This window comes from Oratosquilla oratoria, chromosome 9 (assembly GCF_046742065.1).
Source record: "Oratosquilla oratoria isolate Oo_2021 chromosome 9, ASM4674206v1, whole genome shotgun sequence".
In the NCBI taxonomy this organism is placed as follows: Eukaryota; Metazoa; Arthropoda; class Malacostraca; order Stomatopoda; family Squillidae; genus Oratosquilla; species Oratosquilla oratoria.
In genome coordinates, this window is record NC_134785.1 from 28,050,631 (window position 1) to 28,069,334 (window position 18,704).

Sequence of the window (18,704 nt, forward strand, 5' to 3'; positions counted from 1 at the left end):
TAATTGATAGTATTAGGAAGAGAACAGAGGGAGTAATTATTGAAGAGTAATATGGAGTTTAGGAAAAGAAGAGGATGCATGGATCAAATTTTCATAGTAAGGCAGTTTTGCAAGAAATTTTTAGGAAGAGGCAAGCATGTCTTTTATATATTTGGAATTTAAAGGGGTCAGAAAGGAGAAATCTAATTGTATTTTAAATGAAATGTTTATGAAGTATGATGGAATTTATGAGGATGGATAGTAAGAAATGAGGTGAGGCATAAAGCAGGTGTGGAAAGGGAGATATGTCCAAAGAACACTGGGATGGTTTGGGCATATGGAAAGAATGAGTGAAAAAAGACTAGCAAAAAAGAGTGTGGAAAGTATAGGCATGGTGAACAGCACCATACTCAACTTTTATTTACTCTACCCACTTGCATAATCATGCTGAACTACACCATAGAGGTGAATGAAGTGAATTGAAGGGAAGACCAAGATTGAGATGGATGGATGGAGTAAAAGGGGCTCTAGTTAAAAGGAAAATGTATATTGAGTAGGAAAGGGAAAGGGCAATAGATAGGTGTGAGTGGAGTGTAGTCATGAATGGATGATAAATTGATGTGGCCTGAAGGGATTTCTTTTTGTCTGCTCTGTAATTTTTTGAGTGGATGAGGGGGAGGATTGTCATGTAACGAGGCAGTGAGGGTAGACCAGCTTCAGCTGTTGGGCCCTGCTATGGAGATGCTGTGTCTATCTTCATTGCCTCTAAGCCAAGCAGTGGGTGGGGATGCAGGGATGGTCCCTCATGCACAAAGAGCTAAAATAAAAAGGACAACAAATGGGTGTGGGATAGGTGAAGGGTGGGTGCATTACTTTGCTGTCTATTCCCTTGATAAGGGGGAAAAGGCTATTTGGTATATGTATATGTATTATTATTACCTAGATAAAAAAAAAATCTGTTCACACCATTATTACCTTAATAACATGTGTTCTCCTACCCAGCGTGCACTTAAGAATCGGTTCTCATCCTCGGGCACGAGAAGCAACAAAGAACATTGGTTAGACCATGCTTCAGACAAGTACAGTGAAAAGCTTATTGGTGAGGTCAAGATTCTCCTTAAAGTTCTGATGCTGTACATTCCTCTTCCCTTCTTCTGGGCTCTCTTTGATCAACAGGTGGGTAGTGGACAATGTTTTCATGAGCTCACTGAACACAAGTCTGCATGCTATCTTCTTCCATTCTTGTAACTCAGAATGTCAATAGAAATTTTATTGGTGATTGATTGATTTTGTTTCTAAAGAAAAAAATTATGATGATTACCTCTTATTGCAGGGGTCTCGATGGACCTTCCAGGCAACAAGAATGAGTGGTGAAGTTGGTGGTTGGAATATTAAGCCAGATCAAATGCAGGTATGTGTCTGATATTAACTATCAATGATTCATTTGACTACAGAATGTTTGTATACACAAAAATAGCAATTCTTTTAATAGGCCTAAAGCAGATAAAGGAAGATTTTATTGTTCTTGTGTATGTAGTTTCATTTCTATTATTGTATACATACTTTTGTGTTACCTGAATATTTTGTCAGAAATTTTAAAGAATAACATATTTTCTTTAACAAATGTATTGTTGCTCTCCATAATGATACTTTTATTATTATCATATTTTAACTTTTGTAGGACTGATTGGTATATAGTAACCCCACCATTTCTTTATGCAAGGAATGAAAATATTGTATTTATGACAGTGCTCATTGTAAGAGATACCAGATACACAAAATGACAATAGGTTGTGAACATGATTGGGTAGTGATAGATTGCAATGTCATTAGTGATCCACACAGCAGTGAAGATCATGTCAGTGTTACTCACCATTTTTACCCTAATACCAAGTTTCTTTCAAAAGCTAAAGACTTTTTCACATAAAACTAATAAAATTGTGTGACAAGTATGACACAGATAAACAGTAACTTGCATATGAGCATAGAAGTTATCGTTGTTTAACTTTGTAGGGCTAGGTGCTAAATGAAAATATTTGCCTCTGAACATCCAGCTATAATTTTTACAGTAATTTCTTTTCTAATGAAATGAAGATGATAATGGTGTTTGAGCAAATAATATTAAGATATTATGGAGTTAAGCTTGGTACAAGTAATGTTAGGCCACATGATCTAGGTAAACAGGAGCATACCCTAACACCCAGCCTTGCATATAAGACCCTAGATATATATCTTTTCTAATAAATTTCTTAAGACAAAAAAGGACCTTACATGCCATTAAATATTATACTTTCTTTCAAAATCTTCTCTATATTTATTGATGACTGTATTTCTCTTGTTCTGCAGGTGGTCAACCCATTCCTGATTTTGCTGCTCATCCCAATCTTTGACACTGTACTGTACCCTTTCCTTGGCAAGTGTGGTCTGCTGAAGAAGCCTCTGCAAAGAATCTTCATGGGGGGAGTTCTTGCCGGTGTGGCCTTCCTTGTGTCAGGCTTTCTGGAATTAGAACTTGAGGTACTCATAGTAGTAGTTGTAATGATTGATGTGGTGCCAAGGGTATCAGTTGATTTTGACACCAGAGTTATAAAGAAAACGGGTTTCCTTCTAAACTAAGGTTTGCCTGAGATCCTCTGCTCCAGATACACTTGTATGCTGCTAGTGGTGTACATTTTATAAAAATGTTTATTTACCTAACAGTGTGTCACTTTATGAGAGGCAGGTTGTCAGACTGGACAAGGAACATCTATTGTGTTGGCATGTCATGAGTGTTGTGAGGTGGCCACAGATGGCCTGCTGAAGAGTATTCTATCTGTTCTGCCTTGGTTTCTGAATCATTGTATTCATTGGAGTGGATGATTAGTAGTACAATTGCAGTACTGTAATTGCTTCAGCCTCCAATGATCAGGGAGTTTGACAGCTGGACAAACTAGGAAACCAGCTTTTGGAGGTAAGAAGCTACACAGATGGCAATTCATATCCACAGGAGAAAGCCCAATGTATGACATCAGTAAGAACATATAATCTCAGATCCCAAGCTCCAATGAAAGCATCAGTGCCAAAACACCTTGCAAAGTAGTAACAACTGGCTGAGGCACCAGCTAGTGTAAGTTAAACATTAGATTACAGTAACTGTCACAATAGAGTCAATTGTTCATTAACATTGATGATGTTTTTTGTTCTCAAATTGTTAATGGGTACCATCAGTTGAGCTGGGTCAGTGATTTTTTTTTTTTTTTTTTTTTTTTTTTTTAACTCTTCTTTTTCATTTTCCTTCCTTTTCTTCCTCATTCCTCTCCTCCCCCCTCTAAATCTAAGTATGAAAACTGGAAATCAATTATATATATTAACTTGGAATATGTACATGAATTTGAGGCTAAGTATGATAAATAGGAGAGCAGGAGATGGGACCCAACAGGAATTGCTCAGCTCTCCTCTTTGCCTACATCAGCTTGCATTTTGCTTCTACTGTCTTTCTTCTGTACCTCTCCTATGCTTACCTAGTTCTACTTTGCAGCCAGTCTTTAAATGCTCACTCCTTTTCTTCCATATACCATCTTTGGGTATGGATGAGTAAAGAATGGGGTTCATACCTTGGCTGACCACCTCCCTTATAAGAGGGGAAGAGATTTTCAGTATGTGTATGTATGTACCATCTTTGCGCATTTTAGCATTTTCTCTTTGAGACACACCCATTTTTCTTCTACTATTGTTTCTCTTTTATCCTTCACTACATTCCATACTTCTCTCAATTTTTTGTATTCTTTTTCTTTTTCCATTTAAAATGCTCATCTTTAGTGCTTCTCTGCCCCCCACTCCCTTTTTCCTCCCCCTTCATTTCACCTCCACTCTCAGTTTCCTTTCTACCAGGTAATGATCTGACAATCTCCTTCTGTCTGTAAAGGATACTCTCCAGTATTTCCATATATGTTAATTATATATTCATTTGTTCACAGAAAACTTACCCAGTGATTCTGAAACCTGGAGAATCTCGAGCTACATTTATTAATGCCTTGCCATGTGATGTGGCTTTGAATGCACCATGGATGGAGGGTGAATCTCAAGAGATCAAATCATTTGGAAACCTGGTGAGTTTTCAATAGTACTTCCCTCCTCCTACTGCTTTCAGCTGATGACAGAAGTAGTCCCACATTGATACAATACACACAACATTCCAAAGTTTCTTCTCATAGAGATCTAAGGGAGGGCATGAGGATCATTGGCAGCCACGGTGAGGCTGCAGGTTTCCAGTCAGAAAAACTCTAGGTAGCAGATGTTATTATCTTTTTTAGTATAACTGTTGATTTTTTTTTCCAGGTCTTCCAAAAAGTGCATCTGCAAAATGGTGGTAATGAATCCTTCAGCATTGGCATTCATTATCTCAACTGTGATTCTGTACAAGTGGAGAAAGTTCAGTCTTTTGATATACTTTTACAAAATGAAATGGTAAGTCAGATGGATTACTTGGTTGATATATATATATATATATATATATATATATATATATATATATATATATATATATATATATATATATATATATATATATATATATATATATATACATATATATATATATATATATATATATATATATATATATTTTTTTTTTTTTTTTATGGCCACAAGTATTTGTCAGTTAAATCCATGATTTTAACTAATCAACTGTAACTTTGCTTAGTATTTTGAATATATTCTTTATAGTAATCATAACAAGGTAACGCAAAATTGAAGGACACAGCAGGGGTTGATACAGGGCAATGAATTACTTCAGCCTAATAATGTGCTATACTGAATTCATCATCTAATTGATATTAAGCTAGGCTAAAAGGGAAAAAGGGGAAATGGATGATGGATGGGAGTGGGTTGAGGTAGGTGGATGCCTTAGCTGGCTACCTTCCTTATAAGAGGGAAGAAGCTTATTGATATATAGATAGAGAGGGAGTCTGGCTCAATATTGATGATCATATTCATTTGAAGGGCACAGTCAAAAGAAAATAGGACCTCTTTCTCACGAGTCTACTCCACAGCATACTATTTTTTTTTTCTTCTTCTTTTTTACTTTTACAATAATCTGTAACTTAAAATCATTTGAACAACAGTACAAGTGAGTAATGTCAGAGAACTTGTTTCTGTAACTATACATACTAAAATGACCACTCAACCCTTTCATTTTGGTGATGTCCTTTGCAGATTTTATTCTGGTCCATACCCATGAAGGCAAGGGTATGGAGTTGGTGGGTGAGAGTGGCTGTAGCCGAGTCAGAAGATATACTAAAGTAGTTGGCAGCAGAATGGATGATATGTAAAAGGAGAAAGCTGGAAGTAAGTGTGAGCAAATGTGTAGTGATAAGATGTAAAAGGAATGATGATGGTGGCAGATTGGAGGTGTGTTTAAAGGGTAAGATGGTAGAGGAAGAGAGTTAACCCCTAGAATAAGACGACACCTACATAAGCATCATGAGCCACGAAGATGCTAACGTCGGCATCCTGATTATATTAATTTGGTGGTTGTAGCTGAGTGACCTCCGTATTCTGTGAATAGATTTGATCATGATTTCTGTGTTTATATTTATTCAGGGTGAAAGAAAAGTATAACAACAATAACTTTATATTCTATAGTGTGCATATTGTGATGCATCATCATACATCAGGCAACCTAATGTGCATGAAAATATTTGACTCATATTGAAGAGGTTGAATATTTGGCAGTGAATGGAAGAATGAAGGTGAGGGTAAATTATAAATATCTGGGTATTAATGAAAATTTTTATGAGAAGTAGATATTTAGGGGATGAACACAAAAAGATGGTTATTTGATGGAGTGATTGTGCCTATGGAGCAGACTTGGAACTTGATGTAGGTAGAAAAAAAAGCCAATATATATAGGAGATGAAGTATTATGAGGATGAATAGAGTGAGAAATGTAGAAGTGAGGCAGAGAATGGAGGTGGAAAGAGCTGTCAGAATGGGTAGATCAAAGAGCACTGAAATGGTTTGGGCATATAAGAAAAATGAGTGAGGAAGGGCTAGCAAAAAGAAAGAAGAAAGCAGAAGTGGATGGAGTGAACTTGAGAGGAAGATCAAGAGTGAAATGGATGGATATGGTGAAGGGGGAATTGGATGCAAGAGGAATGGTTGTTGAGCAAGAAAAAGAGAGTTCAAAGATAGAAGTGAATGGAGAGTTATTGTAAATGAATAAAGAAATGATGTTGCTTGAAGAGCTGTTCCATAATTTTTTTTGAGTGAATGAGGTGTGAAGGTGAGGGGCATATGCTGGGAGGCAAATAGCTGCAGTGAAATCTGTCATCGTTGTCCTCTGTGCTGTAGAAACTGTTGGGACAGATGACAATTACTACTGAGAATTGGAGAGAAGTGCAGGACTTGAACGTGCAACTTTTAAGATGCGAGACCCACATGTTGATTGCACCACCAACACACAATAAGACAAGAGGCAGGGGTTCTTCATATAATGAAATAATAGGAGTGAACCTGCTGCAACTGTCAGACTATTGTGGAGGTGCTGTGTATCAGTACATTACCTTTGACCCAGTCATTGTAGCATGGGACAGAGATAACCCTTCATCTACAAGGTGGTAAGATGAGAGGGACAACAAATATATTTTGGATGGGTATGGAATTCATGAAGAAGGGTAGGTGTACATTTTGACACAGCCACCCTCCTTACATTGATAAAAAGAATTTTTTATATGCATATACAAAATAGATATGGCAGTCCCAATTAGAAATCATTGTTCTCTCATGACAAAAGTCTTGAAGAACATGTTCTTATATCTGCACAATACTTCTCAGTAGAGCTTGTGGCACATAATGTTCTGTATAATGCTCTTCTCAGGAACTGCTAGTACAATGTCATATTTTTTCTCTTTTTATCTATAGGCACATTCACTATTGCTCACATCAGGTGAAAATCAGACTGTCCTTAAAAGTATATACCCCTCAGATGATTATCACAAGACTCAGGATGGCATGCCAAAACTTAGGTAAGAATGTGTGTGTCAGTATCATTCTAAGGTAATTGTGTTGTACCATGAATTACAGTACAGTCTATATGAGAGACCATTCACAGTAATATTTTATAACCCTTTGTTACAAGTTTTTATATCTTCATATGCACATGTTAAAAGACATATTCGATAACTCATCATTATAACAATAATATATATAGCCTTATAAATTGTTATAGTGAATAGTCTTGGTTGTCCCACATGAACTGAGTTGTCTCAGTCTATAGTACTTGAGCCTGAAGTTTAAATCAGTAATTAGATTTTGCATTATTTCCACTAACCTTCTACTATTCTGGTCACACATGATATCAGATGAAATATTTATTTTTATTTCTTTCTCAGACTGAAGGCTGATGCATACCCTTTCTCCATTATCTCAAAATCTTTTGGCTCAGTTAGAAATCTTAGTATCTCATTTGAATAGTGATACAATTTTGCTTCTCTTAATATATTCTATATAAAAAATTGGCCCAAAAATTCTGAACTAGAAAATTAAAAATTTATTATTTTTTATTTTCTTCAGAATGATTTTCAACCTTGATAATAAAGACTTCAGTGGGAACCAGAGTGTTCTTCTAAAGGGATACAGTGAAAAATATGAGTTTTTGATCCCAGGTGGAGCAGGATCTCACATCAATGGAACCGATTTCCAAGAAGTTCACTCAGATGTGTAAGTAGCATGGGAAACTGACCACTTTTTCCCATAAGACAGTTTATTTATTCATATGACTAAGATGAGAATTAAAAGGGTGAAGGTGATTGTCTGTAACAGTACATTGAGGGAGCTGTAAAACACCCATCTAGTGCAACGATATGGAGGGTATTTTGGTATCATGACACTGGGACTTTAGTGTTACTGCCAAAAAACCTCACTATCAACAAAGAACAATGTCTAGAACTTCTTGTTGACCATCTGGAAGACTGTTTCTCATTGAATACATCAAAGACTGGCCAGGTAATTGTCTCGATTAAAACCCAATTGAGAACATCTGGAGTTTGATGAAGCGCTAACTACAGGGTCGTGATACCTCCACAGTGGCCAAGCTTATCACTCAAAGCCAGGATATTTGAGAAAACCTGGAACCTTCCTTCCTCCAAAATCTGGCTTTATCAGTTCCAAAACATCTTCAGAGATGCCTGAACAGGAAAGGCAACACAGCAAAGTATTAGAGGTAAAATAAGTACCATATAAAAAAAAAAAGATTCTACAGTATTTTCCATGTGTTGTGAAGCAAAAAACATTACACCATCACTGTGGGTGCTGACTGTATGCCAAGGGCTTCTTCCCTCATATAAGAGAAGTAGCGAAGTCAAAAGCATGCACTCATTCCCATCTACTACCCTTGTTTCCCTCTTATTTTAGCTCCTTGTGGATAAGGGGTCATCCCTATCTCCTGCCCAGTACCCGGGTCAGAAGAAGTGCAACAGGACAGCATATCCACAGCAGGGCCACTTCACTTATACAGCAACCCCCCCCCCCTCCCATTTCCTTATGCAGAAAATAGAGAAGACAGGGAGAAATCCCTTCAGGGTACATACACAACCATTCTCCACTCACCCCTACTCCTTGCTCAACAGACATTCCCATCTTGCTCAATGCTCCTTTCACAAGTGGGGTTTTGTCCAAGTATGTAATTTTCAGTGTGGGGTTTTGTCCTGGATATGGTTTTGCTCATCTTTGAGGAACCTTTCATTGTTAAAGGATACCCATTCTGTTATTTTTGTTTTCCCTTTTTCTTTTCAGTTATGATGTTTATCTACCAGATAGTTTTGGACATGCATCAGAACCCAGTGGACAATTGAACATCAAATTTGGTGGATGCTACAATTTCTTGGTCCAGGGAGCGATGAATGGACATGAAATGGTATGTAAGAACTGAGTAATATCCCTTGCTCTCTCCCAATCCCTTATTTCCCCCATCCTCTTTGCCATCTCCACACCCACAGTTTTCTACCCTTGGTCATCTTCCATCACTTTTCCTGTCATATTTACCTCCTCCTCTTCTCACATTCTCCTTCCATGTCTTCTCCATCTCATAAGTCTTTTCTTCTCCCTCTCTTTATCTCTAATTTTCTTTGACTCAAATACTCGCTCTTTTATTTTTGCAGGTGGTAGAACAGTTTGAAATCACACCTCCCAACTCGGTCCACATGCTTTGGCTTATCCCTCAGTACATCATCATGACAACTGGAGAGGTCATGTTTTCTGTCACTGGATTAGAGTTCTCATTTACTCAGGTAAATTACTCATATTTTTCTGTTCTTAAGATTTATAATTCAATTGTATCCAGTAAAATGGTCATATCATTTTAGTGGCTTACATTGTAAATTTCGTTTTGGCAAACTTCTAGATTATTTTATATGTCTGTGACACACACCTTAGACTGAGGGAGAACTTGGCTAGTTAATTTGCATATTTGGAGTCCAGCTTTTATTGTGTATGTAAAGAGTTGTGTGTGTAACTTTAAAGATATGAAGTTGATTGATCTTGGTCTCAAGCCATAGATAACAGTAATCATTCTTGTATATTTCTTCAGGATATTACCAAATTATTTTATTCAACTAGAGAGAACACTGTCTCAGTATAGTTAAAACCTATCTTAATTACTACTTAGATATTGGCAGTCATTCACATGTATTTTTTCAACAAGTTTTTCCTCTGTTCATGAAAATCTCATTTAAGGTTTTATGTTTAGTACCTTTAAAATATACTGTTAATACAAACTATTAAATCACTGATTGATTTAACAGGCACCCACCAGCATGAAGTCTGTTCTCCAGGCATGTTGGCTGCTTACAGTATCCTTTGGAAACCTCATTGTGGTTGTTATTGCTGAGGCAAAATTCTTTGATAGACAGGTACTGTGTTTATTTGTACTATTTACATTCTACATTCACATTATGTACACAAGACTAGCGAAAAGAGTGTGGAAGGCAAAGGTGGATAGTGAAAACTTGAGGGAAAGGCTGAGAATGGGATGGAAGGATGGATGGGGTGAAGGGGCCCTTGGGTACAAGAGGAATGTCTGTTGGGCAGGAAAGTAAAAGGGGCAAGAGGTAGGTGTGAGTTGAGAGTTATTGTTGTCGTTCCCTAGACTGTCTGTCCGAGCAGTCCCGTCTCCCCAAGGAATACCACGACCAGAATGGGGTTTTCCCACAAATCCTTTGTAGAATGTATGGTCTGGCAAGCAGCAATGTGTTGTCTTTTAGTGTGTTAATGGAGCAGTGAGTGATATGATTATGAATATGTTTCCGGAAGCTGGTATTTGGTGGTTTTGGAGGAAGAGAAGTGAGTATTTATGTGTGATATAGGTATTTGGGTGTTTTTTTATGTTTCTTGGTGTGTGTGGGTGTTCTGGTGTGTAGTGTAGCAGGTGTGCTGTGTTTGTGGAGGCTGCAGCAAGTGTGTGCCTCTCATGTCAAGGTGATCCTTGATTTTGAGGACTTTTGTTTCATAGTGTAGATGGTCTGTAGGTGTTGTATTTGTGCAGCTTATAATTTTTTAAAAAGCTTTATTTATTTTGTATGGTCTGAAGGATGTTGAGGTGTGTCTCACTGAGATTAGGTGCCCATGCTGGACTCTCAAAATTCATCACTGAGCATATGTATTGTTTGTATAATGTAGTATTTGTTTCTTTGTTTTGTCCAAATGTTGTTCCAGTGATTGATTTAAGTGCGTTAAGTCTAGGTGTGCATGTATTTTTTATGTTTGTGATATGTTGTTTGAATGACATGGATGTATCATATGTTACACCAAGAATTTTTGGTGTGTGTGGTATTAGAGTGTTGTTGATATAGAGATAAGGTATGTATTTGTGTTCTTTTATCCAGTTGGTGAGAAGTGTTGCTGTAGATTTGGCTGGGGCTATTTTGAGTCTGTTTGTAATGAATCATGTGTTGAGTGTATCAAGGTATGGCTGTATTATTTCTGCAGTTTTGTCTATGTTACAATGTGTACATGTGATTATTATGTCATCTGTGTAGGAAGAGATTTGTATTTCTGAGGTGTCTGGTGTGGATATATCATATATGTATAGATTAAAGAGTGTAGGGGATAGAACTGAGCCCTGTGGTACTCCATTCTTAATGTTTCTGGTGTGCGATGATTGGCCATTATATGACACATAAGCATTCTGTTTGCCAGATAATTGGCCAGCCATCTTACGGTGTTATTGTGCATGTCTGTGTTATATATTTTGTTTGTTAGATTGTGGCGGGGGATAGCATCAAAAGCTTTACTAATGTCTAATGTTATGAGAAGTGTTCTATGATGGGGCATATCTGAATGGATGCTGAATTGAGTAGTTGTGAATGGATAAATTGGTGTAGGCCAAAAGGATTTCTTTTTGTCTACTCTGTAAATTCTTGACTGGATGAGGGGAGAGGATTGCTATGTAATGAAGTAGTGGGGGCAAAGGTAAACCAGCTTTGGTTGTTGTGTCTTGATGTGGAGGTTCTGTGTCTTTTTGCATTGCTTCTGACCCAGGCATTGGGCAGGGGACCAGGATGACCCTTCATCCACAAGAAGCTAAGATAAAGGGGAAAATAAATGGGTGTGGGATGGGTGAAGAGTGGGTGTATGTCTTAGCTGCGTCACCCCCCTTTTATAATGAGGAAAGAGCATTTTGGTATATGTATTGTAAGTATGTACATATTTATATTCTCAAAAGAGGGGAATGTCTGTTGAGGAAGGAATGGAGAAGACAGAAGATAGGGGTGAGTGGAGAATGGTTGTGTATGGATAATGCTGTGATGCATGGAAGGGAGTGGGTGGGGATGGGGGTTGAGGGAGTATGTGTGAATGATACTTTGATGCAGCCCAAAGTGGAGTGGGCAGAACAAGAGGATTATGAACACTATTTACATTTGACTCAGCCACCACTCCTTGAAAGAAGGATTGAGGACTTTATATATGTGTATATTTCATAATCATCATTTTTGCGTACCATTAATTTCTCATTATTTTTTATTGTTTCCCCAGGCTCTGGAGTTCTTCCTGTTTGCTGGCTTGATGTTTGTGGATATGATGGCCTTTGCTGTGTTAGCCATGAAATATAAATATGTTGAGATTGGTAATGAAGGAAAGTCAGATCAAGGAAAGAAAGAAATCAATGGAAGTGAAAACAAAGGCTTTGAAGCTGAAGAAACAAACTTCTAATTATTTTCATATTTGTAAATATGTATTTGTATATGCATTTTATGTATGCATAACAATATATGCATATACATTGATACTTATATCATGGATTATATTGTTTATATGTAAAAGAACAATGGGTATCAGGTATATTGCTTTTCATCAAAGCACAAATTTATCATTTTGGAGATTATCTGGATAAAGCTGTGCTCTTAAACTTAATAACCATTTATGTATATATTAGTGATTATACATATGTATACAAAAGATGCTCTAATGTCATCAGTTAATATTGTAACATCCCATATTTTTTTCCTCTTGGTTTCATTACAATCATTGTTCTACATCAGCTCAATGCTTTAGGTGTTTCCTACCTAACTACACATTTATATCTGTGTGTTTTGCATGGTTAAGTGTGCTTAAGCATGTATACTATTGTGTGTGTGCATGTGTACATGTACAGTATGTTAAAGAGAGAGAATTAGCATATCTTCACTGATAATCAGCACTTTTTTCCCTGAAGACAATATCACACTAAAGAGATGGTAAAGGAAAGATTTAAGGAGGGTAGTACGATATATAGTACAAGTTACGTGATCATCATTCTTTTTTGAGTGGAGATAAGTCTCCAATTATAAAAGAATAATCCATAACCCTAGTCCATAGGGGTGTCACTAAAGTCCCTATATTGCATATTACTTATGTAATCAATACCCCATTTTGGGATAGGGAAAGAGAAAGGGAGAGAGAAAAAGAGACCAGTATTGCTTCCATGTTAACCCTGCACCATTCATTGCTTCATACTGGCACTTGGTCCATCCATATGCTTCAGTATTCACTCCAGTCTCCCATTTTCAATTTTGCTTCCACATCAATTTGCATTTTTAATCCAGAAGATTCCCTTTATACCACATATATTTCTCAAGTAATCAGCCTACATTTTGTTTTTAATTTCTTCTTTTTTGTCTTAAATTGGGTCCATCCCTATGAACACACTTCACCTACAGCATTCCTCTGTTCACCACACTTTATTCATCCATACTTTCATACTCCTTGATCTCCTGCAAGACCAGGGGCAACAGACTGATTGATTGTCATCCGTTCTGTATTATTATTATCATTATTATCTTTCTTGCTTCAGCCACTCTTCTATTCAGTTTCACAATTCATCCAGCCATTAGCTGCCACATTTGCACAAAAATATATAAACACAGGTTTATTCATCCTTTTTTTTTGTCCAGTCTTATCCCAAATACTTTTTTTTTATCTATACACCTTGGTCTTTTACATTTATTTACATGCTGATCACAAATATTCACTTTTATGACGTATGCACTTGCATAGAATTAACTTAAAGGCACAAATGCACATGCATCTGATATTTGTTGATGAATACTGATGTGTCGTACATGGATTTTGTTGCTCATATAATCATATAACAATTAATAAAGAACTTGTATTCAGTACTTGATTTCTTTATTCGTCATTCATGTGCAGTATTCTTATAATTACAAGCATATATGTTTTGTTCTGAGATGATGTCTATTTCTATTGTGCAATTGTTGAATGACACAGCTGTTTGTAATGTCTGATGTTAAGCAAATAGTTGTCATGGTGTAAGTGTTTGTTTGCATAGTAGTTAAATTGACTTCTAAGCTTGTAATTATATGAACACTAAATATCACAAATACTGTTCTGTATATTAAATATTTAACATAGAACAGTTCATGTGTTCTTCAGATAATTTAGGTATTTCATGTTATGTTTTTGTTTTGAGTTTTAGTTTTCCCCATTGTACATAGCTCTAGAAAATTATATCTTTTGAAAATGATAAAAAGACATTTTCATAGTATGCTACAAATGGACTGTTATTGTGACATATCCACTGCAAGATGTAATTGAGTTTTTTTTTATTTAAGAAAGATATAAAACAGCAATCTGTTCTCTTATACTAATTAGAGTGTTTCCTGTCTTTGTATCATGTTACACAAAGCTTTCCACTTGTGTTTGTCGAAAAAGTCCCTATTGAATCTATGAATTATTTTTTTTATCTTAATTCAAATATCAAAGGAGTGCCACAAAGCTGGAATACATTAAATATTTTGATGGCAACCTGAAGGTGTGTCGTACAGTCAGAATAGAATAAGTGTACCCAGTACAGAAAGGGTGAATGGTATAAAAGAATGTTTATTTATATATTTAAAACTTAAAGAAGTCAAGCAACTTACATACAGTTGAAGCTTATATATTGTTTAAAAACAATTTCTATATTTTAATCACAATTTTTGTATCATATCACAAGTGGGTATTGCATCATAAGCATGCTCAACAAATATGTTGTCAAGGGATGAGGACTTCAAGTTGGGGATGTACAATTTTGTCAATAAAGTTTATTTTGATGCTTTGTGCTTTATGATTATGACCTATACATATAAATATATGTTTGTATACTATACACACACACATTTGATAAATTGGAAAGTAGAAGATAGGACCCAATGAGCAATGCTCCTTTCCTGTATACTACAATTAGGTAAATACACACATAAACTATGCCATTATGTTTGTAGATGATGCAGAAAAATCAGGAGAAGAGTGAAAACAAGGAGGACTGTGTGCTATTGTAAAAAGATTTAGACACTATTTTTGCATGGAGCCAAGAATGGAAAATTAATTTCAATCTCAAAAATTGGAAATGAGCAACAGCTGCAAAAGACCCCCTTTGAATCCAAACTTTTCCTTGGGAAGCAAATCCTTTACAGACATATCAGCAGGATTGTGGGAAAGACATCTGGACTGTTACTGATGATTAAAAGACTTTTCACTGAATGGATGAAGAGATGATGAACAAACTCAGAAACCCTGATCCATCCAAGACTAGAATATGCATCAGTGGTATGGTTCCAGATAGAAGTGGTATGGGTGGAAGGTAGAGGGGTGCTTAGAGTAAACATTTAAAAAGATCAGGAGAAGTGTGGGAGGTGGTGAAGGATAAAGTATTGGTGGGAGTGGAAGAGGAGTGAGTGTGTTTCAAGGAAGAAGTGACAAGGAGGATGGGAGGGAACAGAAGGAATGGTAGTGATAGGTGGAATAATGCTTGTATGTCAACCGGGCTGTGGGATCGCCGATTGTACCCAGTCCATCAGGGAGCAAGGTCGGACAAACACGGTTATGATTGTTCATACGGGAAGTAACGATGTAGGTAGGGTGAGATCAGAGGAACTTGTTCAGAATTACAGGGTCTTCCTTCAGGAGATGAAGGAACGTGGGAGCCATCACGTAGTCTGTGGGATCCTTCCGAGGATCTACGCAGGCTCGTGTTGGAACAGTAGAGCCATAGGGATCAATGATAGGTTATCGCAGTTGTGCACACAATTGGGATACCACTTTCTTGATCCTTGGTATCTCTTTTCTAGGCGCCATGACCTTTACGCTTCTGATGGGATCCACCTTACCCGTAGAGGCAAACATGTTCTTACAAACCTCATTGTGGGAGTTTGTAATGAACTAGCTCCTTTTTTGGGGTAGAAGCCCAAAGGGAAGGGGAAATAGAGTGTACTTAGGAAAACAGTGTAGAGTATATAGCATTAATATAGAACAATATGCCAGTATAGGACAAAATATAATTTTAGGATATAATGTCGGTAGAGGACGAAATGTTACATTAGGATGTAATGTCAAAGGACAAAATGTCACAATGGGATGTAATGACAGTGGAGGACAAAAGATCATGATGGGATGTAATGATAGTGGAGGACAAAATATCATGATTAGATGTAATGATATTGGAGGAGAAAATATCACGGTAGGATATAATGTCAGTGGAGGACAAAATATAATTTTAGGAAGGGATGCCAGACAGAATGTCAATGAAGGCCAAAATATCACGATGGGATGTAATGACAGTGGAAGACAAAAGATCATGATGGGATGTAACTATAGTGGAGGAAAAAATATCACGGTAGGATATAATGTCACTGGAGGACAAAATATAATTTTAGGAAGGGATGTCGGACATAATGTCAATGAACAACGGGAGGCCGGTGTGAATCACGGTGACTAAGGAGAACAAAGTGTACAAAAGAGATTGGATGTCCGTGATGGGGGAAATGTTAATTTTGATGGGAGAAATGTTAATGAGGCATTGAATGTCAATGAAGGACCAAATAATGATATAGAGCAAGGTATAAATAAAAAACAAAATGATAATGTAAGACATGATATTGAAACTCAAAATGTGTCAAAAAGAAATAATCACGAGTTTCTTAAAACCATGTACTTTAATGCTCGTAGTATTAGGAACAAATTTCAAGAAATACAGGCGTATGTCAAAAGCGAAAATCTCAATATGATAGGAATAACCGAGACATGGTTAAATGGTACAGAGTTTGAAGCTCGATAGAAACCACAAGAAAGGTGGGGGTGTTCTGTTGTACGTTAAAAACAATGTTCATGCTTGTGTTTTAGAGAAAGTGAAACAGGATGCATATGATAGTTTGTGGGTTGAGTTAACCCAAACAAATGGACAAAAAATGAATGTAGGGGTAATATATAGGCCAAAGACATTATCATTAGCAGACGACAAACTGTTATTTCAAGAACTGTCTAGTTTCTGCAACCGGGATTTATTGATAATGGGTGATTTCAATTTTACTGACATTGATTGAATGACCCTTGAACATGGTCATATAGGTAGTTGCTTGATTGATTTTCTTGGTGACAATTACTTAATTCAGCATGTAAAAGAGCCCACAAGATATGGAAACTTACTCGATCTTTTGATCACTAGCCGCGAAAGCATGGTAACTGATATAGAAGTCGGTGAATCTGTTGCAAATAGCGATCACAATTTTGTTAGATTCAAACTCCTAATTTTTTTTAGGATAGATACTTGTGTTTCTAAAATACCCGACTTCAGTAAAGCTCAGTTCATAGGACTACGACAGGAGCTTCAGCTTACAGATTGGGAGGCAAAACTAAGCGAAAGACCTGTAGATCAGATGTGGGAAATATTTCAAAATACGCTCACTAAGATGATTCATACTTACATTCCTTTTAAGGACAGACGTCCCAAAAATCAGGCTCGCCCAAAGTGGCTCGACAAAGAAACTGAAAAAAGTATTGCTAAAAAGAGGCAGGCTTATAAGAAATAGAAGTGCTCGGGTGCATCTAATGACTATGAAAGTTATGTATCGATACAGAGAGATTTAAAAAAAGACAATAAAAAAAAACGACAATACGAAATGAACATCGTTGATAAATCCAAAGAGAATCCCAAAGAATTCTATAGTTACATTAGAGATAAAAAGGTTGTTAGGAATCACATTGGCCCACTATTATCTGCTGACGGTCAACTTGAATATTCAAATGAAGGAGTGTGTAAAATTTAAGCAATTATTTTAGCTCAGTATTTGTAAACGAAACACCTCAAAGTGAAGTCCAAATTGAAACCTGTGAAAAGTCTGGGGTAAACTTACTCACTACGGTAAATATATAAAAAAGAAAAAATCAAAAGGTATAGAGATAAACTCAAAGTTAATAAAACACCAGGGCCTGACGGTTGGCGTCCAGGAATCTTAAAGGAAATGAAAAATTAGATTGTTGTTCCCTTAGAAATTATTTTCAAGAAATCCAACATATCCGGAAATGTCCCAAGAGAATGGAAGCTAGCTAACGGTACTCCCATATTCAAAAAAAGGTGACAAAAAGAAACCAAATAACTATAGGCCTATAAGTTTGATTTCAATCGTAGGAAAAATAATGGAAACTATCATCAGAGATGCTATCGAACATCCTTTAGAAAGCAACCGTTTGATAAATGATAGCCAGCATGATTTCAGACGGAAACGTTCTTGCGTGGCTAACTTACTCGAATTCTACAACACAGTTATCTCAAATTATGACAAAAGAAACAATATAGATTTAATATATCTAGACTATATCTAGACTTTGCAAAAGGTTTTGATACCATCCTACACGAAAGACTACTTATTAAATTAGCTTTACACGGAATAAGTGGTAGCCTATTAAAGTTGGACTAGTAATTGGTTGAATGATCGAAAACAGAGAGTTGTTTTAAATGGAAAAACTTCTGGATGGAAAAATGTTACAAGTGGAGTTCCTCAGGGTTCCGTTCTTGGGCCACTTCTATTCATAGTATATATAAATGATACAGACCATGGACTAAAATCTACTGTTTCCAAATTTGCTGATGATACAAAACTGTGCGGAATGGCAAATGATCACTTAAATCAATTAGATATTCAAGAAGATTTAGATAAATTACAGCAATGGTCTGAAAAGTGGCTAATGAAATTTAACACAAGTAAATGCAAGGTAATGCACATTGGTAAAAATGACAGTAAGTACGATTACAATTTATGTGGAAATTCGTTATCAAAAGACAAAAGTGGATAGTGAAAAAGATCTCGGCGTAATTATCAGTAACGATCTAAAATCATCCAAGCAGTGTATTTCAGCCTCTGAGAAAGCAAATAAGATTTTGGGATTGATTGCGCGATCTTTTGATTTCAAAAGTCCATCACTCATTAACAAGCTAT

General features: G+C 36.5%; 1 protein-coding gene across 3 annotated transcripts in view; it reads left to right on the forward strand.

Annotated features, from left to right (window-relative positions):
- LOC143028281 (solute carrier family 15 member 1-like) overlaps positions 1–14,548 on the forward strand; it is a 170,089-nt gene extending 155,541 nt beyond the window's left edge. For all 3 annotated transcript variants that reach the window (XM_076190144.1, XM_076190143.1, XM_076190142.1), the window contains 11 exons: positions 982–1,155; positions 1,313–1,390; positions 2,326–2,496; positions 3,936–4,067; positions 4,297–4,425; positions 6,880–6,983; positions 7,531–7,677; positions 8,752–8,872; positions 9,117–9,245; positions 9,759–9,866; positions 11,989–14,548. In XM_076190144.1, the coding sequence (XP_076046259.1) occupies positions 982–1,155; positions 1,313–1,390; positions 2,326–2,496; positions 3,936–4,067; positions 4,297–4,425; positions 6,880–6,983; positions 7,531–7,677; positions 8,752–8,872; positions 9,117–9,245; positions 9,759–9,866; positions 11,989–12,165 (1,470 nt within the window). In that variant the 3' untranslated portion in view covers positions 12,166–14,548. The remainder of the gene's footprint in view (positions 1–981; positions 1,156–1,312; positions 1,391–2,325; positions 2,497–3,935; positions 4,068–4,296; positions 4,426–6,879; positions 6,984–7,530; positions 7,678–8,751; positions 8,873–9,116; positions 9,246–9,758; positions 9,867–11,988) is intronic.
- Positions 14,549–18,704: the final 4,156 nt, after the last annotated feature.